Below are 13,786 nucleotides of genomic sequence, written 5' to 3' on the forward strand. Positions count from 1 at the left end.
ACATAAAAGCCGCAAAAATTGATCTTATTATCTTAGATGAAGCAGCTGTCTTACATTTCTTCTCAAAGTTTTCGCTTTCATGGCATGATTTTAGATTTCATGAAATTGTTTGTCCTTGACCTTTCCGCGATCATGACGGCGCTAATTTCGAATACAAAATGAAGCTTTCCATCGGCTGCTATTTTAAATTAATAGCACACGAGACGCAAAGGCCTTACCGTGAATGCCTGAAATGAACTATGTCACGCAAATTACCTGGAAATGTGCGTATGTGTTGTTTACTCTGTAGTTATGTTCAAGTTTTAGTCTAAACAACAACAACAACAACATCTACAACGACAACAATATCTTCTGCTGCTCATTCCTCTACCACTCTCAGGAACATGATGTGGGGAGTTGTAAAGCTATATACATCACCTCGCAGGGTTAGTTCATTAGTTCATTAAAGAATCTGCTCTTTACAACGACCATCAGAAAAGGGGGTTAGCGGCAAAGAAAGCTTATATGGACAACAATCTCGTGTACAACTCCCCAGGAGGCGTAGTCCCTGATACTGCATACGTGTGCGTAGGCCTACTTGGGAATCAGAATATTGTTAAAGCTATTAGAGTTACAGAGAAATTGCAAAACTGAATTGCCTCACAATTACATGCAGCAATTACAATTACTTGCAGCACCTCCGTGTTGTCCAGGTACACCGACTGGTGGTTGAGGAATATTTGGATACGCCATATTCATGGCTGCCCAACCCACAGTCAGAGACAAGTGTCCTAAACTAAATTGTGCGGAACAGATGGCGGCCCAAATAAGCACCTCACTAATACCTGGCTGGTCAAATTTACATTGTAAAATCTCCCCATCTAAATCGCCTCACATATGTGGCTGATTGATGATCTGGCTTTCACTTGTGGTGCAGTTATCTTCTAGTCACATATCCACAATATGACTGAAAACTTTCCGGTGTGGTGTTCAGTTATATATAATCATCCATGTAGTCTTCTAGTCTCACCAGTCAAATTTAACTTACTATGGACCTTTTTATTGACATAAAAGAACCATAAAGGGAAATACAACTTATCAATGAAATGAATCACCAGTTTATACAAAGGATGCAAAGGAAAACAGTAATGGGAAATATATTTCAGTTTATTTATGAGTAGGACTTTAGTTTTTATCCAGAAAAATAGCCGCAAAAAAAAAAACATAATGAATAAAAAGAAAAAGGTTGTGAAAGTAAAAGCAGTGTAAATGAGTGATGCATTGGTTGTATATTGAAACTCGGAGAAGTCAACCTGCAAGTTAACACTCTACATTTGAGGAAGCAATATTGTGGTTGTTTCTTAAATTTCCATATATTTTTATAAAAAAAGTGAAGGCATCTCCAAGCAATATTAACTCTTTAAAATCATGTGGATATCTTTATACTTTTGAGTTCTGATTACTGAACCCTTGTATACTCTGACCCTAGAACGTATGGTATAACCATTAAAATGTCAGTATATCATTATCATGAAATATAATTGTCACATTTCTGTATAATATATAATATTTCAGAGCGTTGTTTGGTCTGTGATGTGTCTGTGGTAAAAGGATGAAAAAGCTGACTGAGACATGGAAGCAAAAAAAGGCAACCAGTTCTCAGAGGTCTGGAAAGGTTGCTGGACCATCCCAGCATACAGCCACAACAACAAGCAGTGTTACTTCATCAGGTTGCCGATTCCTAGGGAGACTTCCTGTCACAAAAATTCAGCAGAAGACATCACTGGGAAATGTCACGTATGTCATGTGATTGTCCTTCACAGACGCTACTAAGGTTCTCTTAGATTAAGTGATGAGACAAACTGATAAGCAGAGGCAGTGTTTATTTTTCTGGTCTGAATATCTCAGCTCATAAGTACCAGCATGTGAAAGCATTTTGGCTTTTGTAAACCTTAGGGATTACATGCAGGTAATGTTTTATTCTCATTGTAGGTACCCAAATTATATTAAAATTTAAAGTCCAAGAAGCCCAAATTGTAGATTAAAATTTGAAAAATAATTTCTTTTTATTATTAGCTTTATGAAGAAAATGTTTGATATATATAGATGAGCCAAGTTTGTCTTGCTATGAACACCCTGGTTGAAATATTTTACAGGTCAGTACAGCATTCTGCAGGAGGAAAAGGAAATCAGGGAACTGTAAGTTTATGTCCAAAGTTTTCTTTACATTTCTTTACCAGCCTTTTGGATAAGTAAACATATGAGTACGTTGTTCATTATATGATCTAACCAATTGAGAGGAAAAAAAGAAATTCAATATTCCTGCCAGAATTACATATATATTGGCTAAAAAGAGCAGGCCAGGTGTCCCAAAATTTAGAAGAAGTAGGGTACATATACAATGACGAAATGTATGACTTTGTTAAATTTCTTGTTAGGTAGTGTAAGTAGATAGATGTAATGCTTTCATTATATCAGTGAGTAGAAAGCTGTCCTGGAAAAGCAGCCAGATATGAGGTTAAATAGAAGGTTTTGTCAAAGTATAGGGCGTGATTTTTTTTGCTGCATGTAGATGGTACAATAATAGCTGCCTTATGTTGAACCCACTGACATGAGTCTAATGTGAAAAATTTGTGCTTTATTTGAAATACTGTACAGGGATCAGACATGGCTGCAGGCCTACTTGAATATTTGCTGTAAGATGAGCTTAATGAACTAAGAAAAAGATTTTCAAAGAAAAGAATACTATAAAGTCTTTAGTTGGTTGTTTTTCGGTCCTAGCTGACTTAAATCGTTCAAATTGCAAGAATACAACTATTGCTAATTCAACAGGGTTTGTCAGGGTACCTCATGAATGTTGTTTGTTTACTCCAAATATACTGGTTTGCTCCTCCCATAAAATTGACAGCTGTCATATAAGTTAAAAATTTATATCAATTATAATTCTCTGTTTTTCAGCCTACATCTCCAGACTTGATGTCAGTTCCAGAGATGAATATGTCGCTAGGATCATCCTTCGGAGACATGGACGTGGATATGATGTCAGCTATTGATAGGATGGAGCAGGACCATGTGGCTAAAGCCAGTCAGCTGTTCAGAAATGTCCTCAGGTCACCTGTGTCTGCTTGCTCACCGGGCGTGAGGCAGAGCCCACGGTTACGCGCTCAGAGAGCAAACCGTGCCTCCAAAGAGAACAGATTTCCAGGAGTCAATGTCTGTCATCAGTCCAAGAGAGCCACACCTAGACGAAGATCTAAAGACACAGCTAAGACAGCTGCTCCTGTTACCCCGGTGTTAGCAGTGCCTGTTGAGAGCCCTCAGTATAAGTCTACACCACAGCAGCCTTCTCCTGCCTGCGGGTCTCAGCATCAGGACGCAGAATCTGAGCAGCAACTGGTCAGGACCCTCTTCAGACTTGACACGTCCTCACAGGCCCACTCCCCAGATGCAGACAAGGCTGGCAGTCCAAAGCTCCTGTGTTCTGACTCTGTCAGTACTGAGGCCTCTGTCGTAGACACGATTAACCTGGAAACAAACGTGCAGGAAGATCACAACAAAGCCAAAGATCAGACGAGTAGAGAAAAGTCTACAGACAAAACTGCTGATGGAGAACTTGCCACAGTCCAAACTATTGTGATATCTACCACAGGTAAGTTTTTTTTTTGTTGTACTCCAAGGACATCATAGATATAACATCCAATTACTGAATTCACAAAATGGTCAAAATTAGTAATTATTGTTATAACTTTAAAATCCTGCAACCATTTTCATATGAACTATGCTAATTTCTACACCTTTCTGTTTAATGAAGGCGACTTCAGATGTGATATTATTATTCATGTGAAATAATTCTGGTGCACACATAAAAAAACGTTTTGCATCAGCTTTTAAACACACCCTATTTAAAAACGTTTTTGCGCACTAAAAGTCAACTTTTAGAGGCAATTTTTGTGTGAGTTATTAATATAAAAATAAGAGGTTTTACTTCTTGTTACATGTGTAATTATACTATAGCATCAAAAGAATATCAAAAAACAAGTGTAGCTATGACTGTGATAATTTTGTTGTTGTAGGTGATTCTCCTTCCCCAGCCAGCAATATCCAGGTCACCCCTGGTGAAGACAGCCTGAGCCTCTCCTCCTGGGGCCTCCCTGAGGTTGTCCTACAGAGGTACACGGAGGCTGGTATCACTCGCATGTTTGATTGGCAGGCCAAATGCCTTATGACAGGAAATGTTCTGAGTATGCTTTCTCTGCTGTTATTCCACAACAGTATAAGATGCAGTTTCCATTTTTTTTTTCAGTTTGATTGATTATAGCGAAGCACATGTATTTTCATATGATTTTTAACGAGGTAATTAGCCTGATGTAGTAATTTAGTAAAACAATCGCTTGAAGTACTTGCGGTAAGCTATTACTGTTTGTACATCAGGACAGTTAGTTGTTGAAAATTTCAAGAAAATAAAACACTTTTTATTTGTTTAGCCCCTGGAATGTTGTATCTATTTGGAGAAAACATTTTATCAAGAATAAAAAATTGCTTAAATGTTGTAAAATTCAGAGTGAGTCACTGAAAATTAAGAAAAAAAAAATCAAGTATTTAACTGGATTTAAAGTTTAATCTGATAAATAATGTTAACATTAACACAGCTAATTGAGTAATTTTGTTCTATCTCTTTTCCCAGCTGGTGGTAACTTGGTTTATTCTGCTCCTACGAGTGCTGGTAAAACAATTGTGGCGGAGCTGCTGATTTTGAAGAGAGTTTTGGAGACAAAGAAGAAAGCTATTGTTATTCTACCATTTGTTTCTGTGTCCAGAGAGAAAATGTTCTATCTTCAGGTACTGGCAAAGAAATATTTCCAAATTCATGCATGTAACTGTTTTGGAGGCAAATTTCCAAAAGAATTAAAGCAAATGTATATGTAATATTTTTTGTAGCATATTTACCTGTAACCATTACTTTGAAAACTGTAAAATTTTGTGAATTTACTTATATGTTGCTCTTTTCTTCCTAACCTAACCTCAGGGGTCAAGTGTTAACATAAGACAAATCTTGTTTTTGTTTTGGCCTCAGAAGTATTAGAGATACATTTTTCTCTACCCATTTTCTTTTTGGATTGTTCGAAGGATTTATATTGTCATCTTTTTTCTGTGGCAGTATCTGTTCCAAGACGCAGGAATCAAAGTCGGTGGGTTTATGGGAAGTCATAGCCCTACTGGTGGCCTTCATGGTGTTGATATAGCTGTCTGTACTATAGAGAAAGCCAACAGTCTGGTGAACAGACTTCTCCAGGAAAATGCTCTTGATATTCTAGGTTAGAACATGGATAAGATTTCGTTAGAGGCTGATTCATTGTAGTTGAAAGAGCTGAAATTTGCTCAAAGGTTATGCTTGGTGTGACAAAATGCTTTTTTGCATATTATCAACTGCTTTTGTCCAATTCTCCTGATATGCAGCCAAGTATTTACAAGGGAGATAATTTGAGCCCCATCCAAGGGTAACAACACTTTGATCCATAACAATTTACTGGTACACGAAAGCTGTATTGATGTATTTTTTAACTGCAAGTTGGGCAGGCTGCTCTTTTATTTAGTTAGTTAAGATTTTTTTATTAGTTTAGATTATAATGGAGGTATAGTTATCTGAATTATACAGGAACAAACTTTTTACATCAATATTAAAGCCTGCTGTTTTCTTTTATTTATTTCAGTGTTTGATACTTGTTGATAAAAGAAACTTTTGAAGGTTTGATGATTATTGAGTTTATATTGCTGACTGGTATTTCCTGGTTTACGTTGTTAACTTGTATTTTCTGCTCAGGAATTGTGGTTGTGGATGAATTACACATGATCGGAGATTCTCATAGAGGCTACCTTCTGGAACTGCTGCTCACCAAAATCAACTTTGTCTCCAAGAAATTTACTGACAGCGGGACCAAACCACAGACGTAAAGCTATATTCAGATATTTTCATGTGAAGTGTGTTTTCTATGTTTTTAAAATGTCACTTTCATTTCAAATTTTTTTTCAAAATTAAAGGGTACACTTTTTCAATTAGGTGGTTGAGAGATATATCAAACCTAAATACATGTCCTTTTAACAGTTAAGATTCATGTGGAGATGTCAAAATACAGCCAGTAAATTTATCACAATCCACAAGAGCCAATTTCACAAACTGTATAAATTAAACTTCCATCGATTCTTTTGTAAATAGTGTCTTAAAGGAATACTGTCAAGAAAATAAATTATTTGTGCCTCCAAACTGTTTAAAAAGATCATATTGATAGTATTTGGGCCCCTGTAACCACAAACGGCCTGCTTGTAGTCGTTCTGATGCAACCGGCGACGAATACCGCTCGGCTGAATATGCATATTGTGAATTTCAAAGCGAGGCTGCTGAGCCCGTGACGTCACGGTAAGAAGACTCTGGCTCCATGCGTGCAGAAGTTCTATAATAGAAGGCTATAAACACGCGACCAAAAGGCATTTATTTCGACCCAAATTTGCTGTTGTTTGAGAAATTTTTGAAAGGTAGTTATGCCTGTGATCTGTGCAGCTTACGGATGCAACAGTCAGCTTGTCAAGGGAGGTGGAATTTCTTTCGTCAGTCATTTCTATTATCCTTGGCACTTCCTGACAGCAAAGGCATTCTACGTTAGTTGGCATAATATCACAGTTCTCACAATCACACCTGAAAATAAACAGATTTGATATTCAGAGAAGATCATACATATGTTGGTACAGATTCCTTGATACGATGAGAAGCGGATTCAAAGCTTCAGCTGTCGGCGTAACATATTTGCTGTTGTACAAATATGCACCTCGATAAATTTTTACTTACATATTCGGACATTTAGACCAAGTTTACGTGAATCTCAAAAGACTGATTTAATCGTAATATTTGACATGTGGGTTAACACAGACCTCTGAATCAAGGCATTACCTCAAAGCCGAGGATATTAGGGCACTAACCTGCTTGAGGCACCGGCAGGGACAAAGTGATAAATAACACAGGAAGGGAAAGAAAAGTGACAAACACCGGGCCATAATTTGAGAGCTACGGCTTATAGGCCTAGTAACCAGAAATTACAGTATGCTTATCGTTTTCTGTTTGTGAACTTCAACAAAACCTAGTTTTGCACTTAAAATGCTGTGATTTAAAGGTCTGTATTAACTCCCGTGATATTTTGAAAATGCCAGGATACCTGCGACCAATTTATTTGATAGGCTGTTGAAGCCGTACTCAAGAATATTTCATTTCTGCCACGGCGGCCAGCATAAGGCCATATAGTGCCAGCAAATCGGAAAATAGCAAGGAATTAACTGAGATAAAATGTAATCACCAGGTCAAATTGTCGGTCCGAAAATCTTCTGGTTTCTGACAGCTGTCGACGTGGTCAGACTCGCTGTCGGATGAGTGAGGGGAACGGTTTACTGGGCTGAATTCATGGGTTCCACGCGCTGAATCCGTTCGTATAGGATCATACATGTACGGGTCTATAGGTGGTATACACATTGGAATTTCTAGTATGTCCGTTTCACAGTCTGACATTATTTTATTTTGGTATTTTCGCGCCTAAGATCGTATGTGGTATGTGAAACAGTGTTGTTCAGTATGGGCCCGTTCTTACGGTGACGTCACTGGGATCACGTGACGGGCACCTCATTAACTCCACTCTGGCTGACGGCTCCCTAGCGTGAGAGCCGACTATCGCCGTGGGAAGCGAGTCCAGGGGTAAACAAACATCCAGGTTCGTTATAATGAGGGATTATGAGGTAATTATTAAATAAATACCGATGATCATAAGACCTTGACAGTATTCCTTTAAGTTTATGTAGACATTCACTGACGTGATTAATGCAGAAAGTTATGAAGAATTGACATGCTAAATTTTGTGATAATATTGCCAGATAGTTAAAATGTTTCTCATAGCTGGGATGTAGATGAAAGAAATGGATGATTTATGTTATTTTTCAGTATTTTTAAGAGATAAAAATTAAACTATTTTTGATTAATTTCTTCATTTCATGTTGAATCCACACAGCCTTCAACATATACATTTGTGTTATTTGTTTTTTGTTTTGTTTTCAGTTCCAACAGCTCTGCCAATGACCCTCAGAAAAATGCTGTTCAGATTATAGGGATGAGTGCCACACTGCCTAACCTAGACATGCTGGCAAACTGGCTGAAGGCAGACCTTTACAAGACTGATTTTAGGCCCGTCCCACTTACAGAATGTGTGAAGATAGGCTCCACGCTATACGACTCACAACTGAAGAAGCTACATGACATCAACCCTACCCTCAAGTTTAGGGGTGATGATGAAAACATTATACCCCTGTGTTTAGAAACAGTCCTGGATAAATGCTCTGTTCTGATTTTCTGTCCATCCAAAAACTGGTGTGAGAAATTGGCCGAATCTATTGCTCGGGAGTTCTATGAGCTTTTGAGAAATCCACAGCTTTTACAACAACAAGGTAGGTACAAAAACAGCTTTTACAACAACAAGGTAGGTACAAAAACAGGTATGTTCAGAATCCAAGTGCAGTTAATATGGTATACACAATGTATATCTTAGCAGAGATCAAAATATGTATGGGAAACACCTTATGTAGGTAATTTCTGTTAAATTCCCTAAGTATATTTCACCTGCAGCATTGTGTAAAATGAAAGTAAATCATATTTTACCCCGTTGAATGAAAGGTCATGATATTGTGGTCATACCCATCTATTTGTCTAATCATTATTGCAATAATAAAATTGATATATAATCATAACTTTGGATAAACACTTATGATATCTCAGGAATATTGGAATGTTTATTGAAATGTGAAATCATGTCCTTATTTGTTAAGTTGTTCTTCTTTTCAGGGCTTTCTGTTATACATTAACTCTGAACAATGTGGTAATAAACACATAACATTTGAGCTATCAGAATACAATGGCATTCTGAATCTAATTTGCTTCTTGTTTGCTCCCATGTTTGCTTGTCAGTGTGACAACGATATAAATGTATTGATGACGAACGCCACAGAACGACTCTGATACTGTAACATGTGATCTGTTCTCGCATACACCATTGTTACTGATTGCATGTGTGTACTTTCAGGAACAGGTTTTGTGAAGGCCTCTTCCCTAGTTCAGCTCCCCATAGACAGACAAGCTGTACAGGATGTAGTGGAACAACTCAGAAGGACCCCTATAGGGCTGGACCCTGTCCTAGGACGGCTTGTGGCTCATGGAGTCGGATATCATCATGCGGGTACTGCATATACTAACCTCCTCCTCCCCCACATATTAAATTATCCTGTTTCAGGTTTAGCAACTTTGTTACTAATTGGTTTTTAAAGGGAGATAAATTTGATGGATATGGGATCAAGGGAGACAACTTTGTGATTTTCACTTTTACTGTGCTGCCCAGCCCATGCTTGCCTTAGATAGTGATTTTAATAGTAAGACTTATGGTCATTGAAGGTCATGAATCATTTGTCATATGACAAGGAAGTAAATTGTAAAGCAACAAATGATCACAAAAGTCTTCCAGTCCTAATTTAGTGCCCTTACAAAAGGTTTCACGCCAGCCCTGATGGCTCAGTTGATAGAGCGTCCGCTTCTGAGGCAATAGATGCAGGGTCAATCCTCGGTCAGGTGACACCTAACACCTTAAAAGAGGAAGTTGTAACTTCCTCACTTGGTGTTCAGCTTTATGGGGAAGTGCAACGACTGGTTGACCCGTATAATGGCTTGGATTGGGTGGCTTACTTGCCTTTGGTAAGTCATCTCAGTGAAGCGACACCAGATAAAAGAGTGGTGGAAATCCACCCGGCATCAAGGAGGCACATTACATGCACTCTGAGGACTCCTTCGTCGACATATGACTGAAAAATTGTTAAGTATGACTTTAATTCCCATGCACTCACTCACTCAAAAGGTTTCACACATTCATCATTTCTATCCTTTTAAATCTGACTAAATGTCAAAGTACATGAAAAGAATGATTTCATTTCAAAAAATACTTAATGTTTCACATTGCCTTAAGTTAAAGACTGGCATCTATTCATTGGTCACTTCTGCTTTAAGGAATTTGATCTTTGTGAGTCATTCTGTATTTCTCTGATAGATGAGACTCAGTGCAAATATGTGGCAAAAGTGTTACCTTGATGACTGAGAATAGAAAAAGGCAGAAAAAATGAAAGAGAAAATTTGTGTGAAATAAAACAATGCTTTCATAATCTAATCTATAAGAGTCTGTGATCTAATTACAGGTTTAACCTTTGATGAGAGGGATATTGTAGAAGGTGGATTCCGCCAGGGGGTACTGAAGGTGTTAGTGGCCACCTCCACGCTATCCTCAGGAGTCAATCTGCCCGCTAGGAGGGTCATTATCCGCACACCCACATTCCATGGGGGCATCATTGATACTCTGAGCTATAAACAGATGGTGGGAAGAGCCGGCAGGAAAGGGGTTGATATTGCAGGTAATTGTTGTCTGATATAGCAGATAAAGGATGAGCTCATAGCTCAGGGATTCAGGGACCAACATACACCTCAGAAAAAAAATAGCATGTTTAGAAAGTCAGTTCATAGACCTTACAGCGCATGTGCTGCTCTCTACGTTCTCTATACATCATTGCCACCACTTGTCAATTTTGTACGAATATCTTGAATAACGACGAGGTCACTAGGATCATGGCGATGAAGCAGGAAGTGATGTCAGAAAACAAAAAAACTCAGCCTTTGTTTCCAATAATATTTTAAACACATTTTTGTCTAAAATATGCACAACTTGATTCAACCAACACCAGAAACAAATTTAACGATGATTGCTGATTGACTAGTTGTGTGGGAGGATACCAGTGGTGAGGTAAAGCCTAAACAAGTCTCTACGTGCGTCGCACAGGCTTCAGTGGTCATGCTTGTCTAGTAACGGCAGTGTTGTAATGGGAGTGTAGAGAGTGGTACAAGCACCATTAGGAGTATGGAGTCAGCTTCGATCTCTTCCATAATAGTTCGATACTGGAGGTGAGGAGATACTGTAGAACCAAGACAATGATATAGTTTGTAGAGGGGTGATATAAAACTTGATAGTACAAGTGAATAATATTATGCTTAAGAAATGGATATCTCTGAAAGTAACAGGAATGTAGCAGGTACACACTAAGGTAGCGGCTGAAGTTCCTTCAGATACTTGACAAAATACATCAGTTTGTTCAACCAGTCAAATTAAAGAGGGTAAAAGCCTTTATGTAATGTTCAGTGTTGAATGGTTTTAACATGCAGTGTTATGAAACTATAAATTAGTAAGTTAGTTATTGTGGTATTGTGTTATGCTGTGCCTTAAAATTACTCTAAAATGACAATGAAATAAATAGGTGAAATAAACAGACCTTTCACCCCTTATGTGGTTAAAGTGTCTGCCTAGAAGCTGGGAGACCCCAGGATCAAACCCTCGTCGGCCCATACCAAAGACTTTAAAAATGGTACTCGCTGCTGCCTCGCTTGACGCTCAGCACTCAGCACTCATAGTTTAGAGCAAGGAAAGATGGCTGTCAGTATAATATGATTGGGTAGTGTGTCATGTCTGGTATTTTCTGCGTGATACTTTAGTGGTGGCAGCACTTTGGCGGCATGGACTCGCCCTGCCAAAGGAAGACACATAATATGGACACACGCCTATTGACTCCTGGTCATTATGACTGAAAAATTAAGTACAACTTTAAACCCCAAGCACATATACATATACAAAAATTAAACAGACCTTTCTTGTACTTGCCTGTAGGTGAGAGCATTCTGGTGTGTAAACAGAGCGAGAGAAACAAGGCTGTAACCCTGGTCAAATCCGAACTGCCCCCTGTCAGGAGTTGTCTAATCAAACACCAAGGGGAACAACTCAGCTCTAGCATGAAGAGAGCTATTCTGGAGGTATGGTGAAAAAATTTCATAAAAACTGTTAGTTATTATTTTCATCATCTGCAATTGTGTTCTACTTGTATATATATTATTTACTGTGGAACTGCAGTGACTTGATTGGGAAGTTTTAGCTATGGGAATAGTTCTTGCTTGTGCCTTCAAATTATCTGTAATCTAGGAAGTGCAGTGAAAAGAACTCTGCCAGTTTCATTTCGTACCACATCCATTGAGAGTGAAGGATTTATGGTAGATAAAATGTTAGTGCTGGGGAATGTGTCAGACTAATACTTTTCTAAATATTTTACTGAAAGGTTATCGTTTCTTCCATTCCTAAAATTCAGCGGGAATGTGGAAAAGTGCATAAAATAGCTACATTTGGGTTCACCAATATGGCAATATTGTAATAGGAGTGAATAACAGTTAAAAGATTGGTTTGAAGTCAAACTATGAAGAGCTGAACTAAACTTGTACAAGTTAAAGTACCCATTCTTATGGGTGAGCTTGAAAAGAGCACGGTGGAAAATGATGTCAAAGTAGTAGTCTAGAAACAAAAAAATTGTCTTTTGGGCATGGCTTGATGTTAGAGTGAGCAAAGTAAACTGTCTGTCTTTAATCAGTCAGTTGTGATATAACACTTTTCAGGTGGCCTAATAGATCTTTGAACCTAATGGTGTTCTTCATTTAATTTAAAAGATTGATTGCTAAGAAATCCTTTACTGCATGTATCTGTATGATTTTGTTAGTGTACATTACTCATGGCTGAACTGAAAAGGCTTAAAATATCAGATAAAAAAACATTACTCAGCTCACTGATTTGAGTAGAAAAGAAGAGTGAGAACTGCATTTTAATCTGCCATCATAAATTCTGAACGTGACCGACTGTGCTCCTGGTGTCAGTGTTGTAATGCTCAGGTCACTGTAGTATTGTAGGGTACTCAGGTGGTAAAATTAACTGCCGATTTAGATGAAGATCAGGAGTGGAATTTCAGAGCAGCTCAGTAGATTTTCTGTTGTAACAGTTGGGTAGCTTTGATGGGTTTTCACAGTGATAATGTGTTTTTATGGTTGCAGTTGCTCCTTAAATTATCACGCAATCCCGACACGGAGGAGTCTTTGACAATATAACCATCTGAATAAAACATGATGTATTACATGCATGTACATGTAGTTTAGAATTACCCGAGCAGCCTACCAATGGTATCTTTTGTACATATATTACTTCATGTACATGCATGGTAATGTAACTTTCTGTTCAATTCTGTCAACCTTTTCCTACTAGTCACATTTTTTACTTGTCACCTCCCCCAGATCGTGGTCAGTGGGGTGGCCAGCAACCCTGAGGAGGTGAGCGCCTACGCGTCCTGTACTATGTTAGCTGCCTCACTCCAGGTGGAAGCTCAGCAGAACTCGGGCAATGTCATTGAGGCCTGTCTCAAGTTTCTCCAGGATAATGAGTTTGTGCAGCTTAAGAATGTCACTAATAACGGTATGTGATGTTATTGGTGTGGCAGATATTAAGGTCCCCTGTCAAACTTTAGTTGAAATTATACTGCCTCCATATCTTTGTGTAGAGAGTTCTTAAAACTTTTTATAAGCGGTTACACTGGATAGTGATTATACAACATCGTTTTATATTGACGGCTCGGTGATCTGAACTCTCAACCATGGATCTATATCACATGTCCATGAGAAATGGGATCTTGGATCCAGCTGTGCCAGCTTATGCATCAGTTGAGGGGATTGTCAGAGAGCATCTTAAACCTGTTAACTTACCTTACATTATTAAAGTGAAATAAATTAATGTATTTTGTGAATACATTTCTATTTCATGTTAAAAAACTTGTATATGTCACTAAGCAATGTGATTATATTGCACAGCTAAAATTCTCCTTGATG

At 38.2% G+C, this 13,786-nt stretch overlaps 1 protein-coding gene across 1 annotated transcript in view; it reads left to right on the forward strand.

The window, feature by feature from the left end:
* Window positions 1-131: 131 nt before the first annotated feature.
* The window catches only part of LOC135462189 (DNA polymerase theta-like), a 45,934-nt gene continuing 32,279 nt past the window's right edge, over window positions 132-13,786 (forward strand). Inside the window, exons 1-13 of the mRNA XM_064739588.1 lie at window positions 132-263; window positions 1,555-1,776; window positions 2,136-2,178; window positions 2,938-3,628; window positions 4,053-4,220; window positions 4,664-4,818; window positions 5,138-5,294; window positions 5,801-5,927; window positions 8,072-8,457; window positions 9,090-9,242; window positions 10,246-10,458; window positions 11,760-11,902; window positions 13,199-13,376. Coding sequence (XP_064595658.1) covers window positions 1,592-1,776; window positions 2,136-2,178; window positions 2,938-3,628; window positions 4,053-4,220; window positions 4,664-4,818; window positions 5,138-5,294; window positions 5,801-5,927; window positions 8,072-8,457; window positions 9,090-9,242; window positions 10,246-10,458; window positions 11,760-11,902; window positions 13,199-13,376 — 2,599 coding nt within the window. The 5' untranslated portion in view covers window positions 132-263; window positions 1,555-1,591. The remainder of the gene's footprint in view (window positions 264-1,554; window positions 1,777-2,135; window positions 2,179-2,937; window positions 3,629-4,052; window positions 4,221-4,663; window positions 4,819-5,137; window positions 5,295-5,800; window positions 5,928-8,071; window positions 8,458-9,089; window positions 9,243-10,245; window positions 10,459-11,759; window positions 11,903-13,198; window positions 13,377-13,786) is intronic.

Source organism: Liolophura sinensis, chromosome 1 (genome assembly GCF_032854445.1).
Source record: "Liolophura sinensis isolate JHLJ2023 chromosome 1, CUHK_Ljap_v2, whole genome shotgun sequence".
Classification (NCBI taxonomy): Eukaryota; Metazoa; Mollusca; class Polyplacophora; order Chitonida; family Chitonidae; genus Liolophura; species Liolophura sinensis.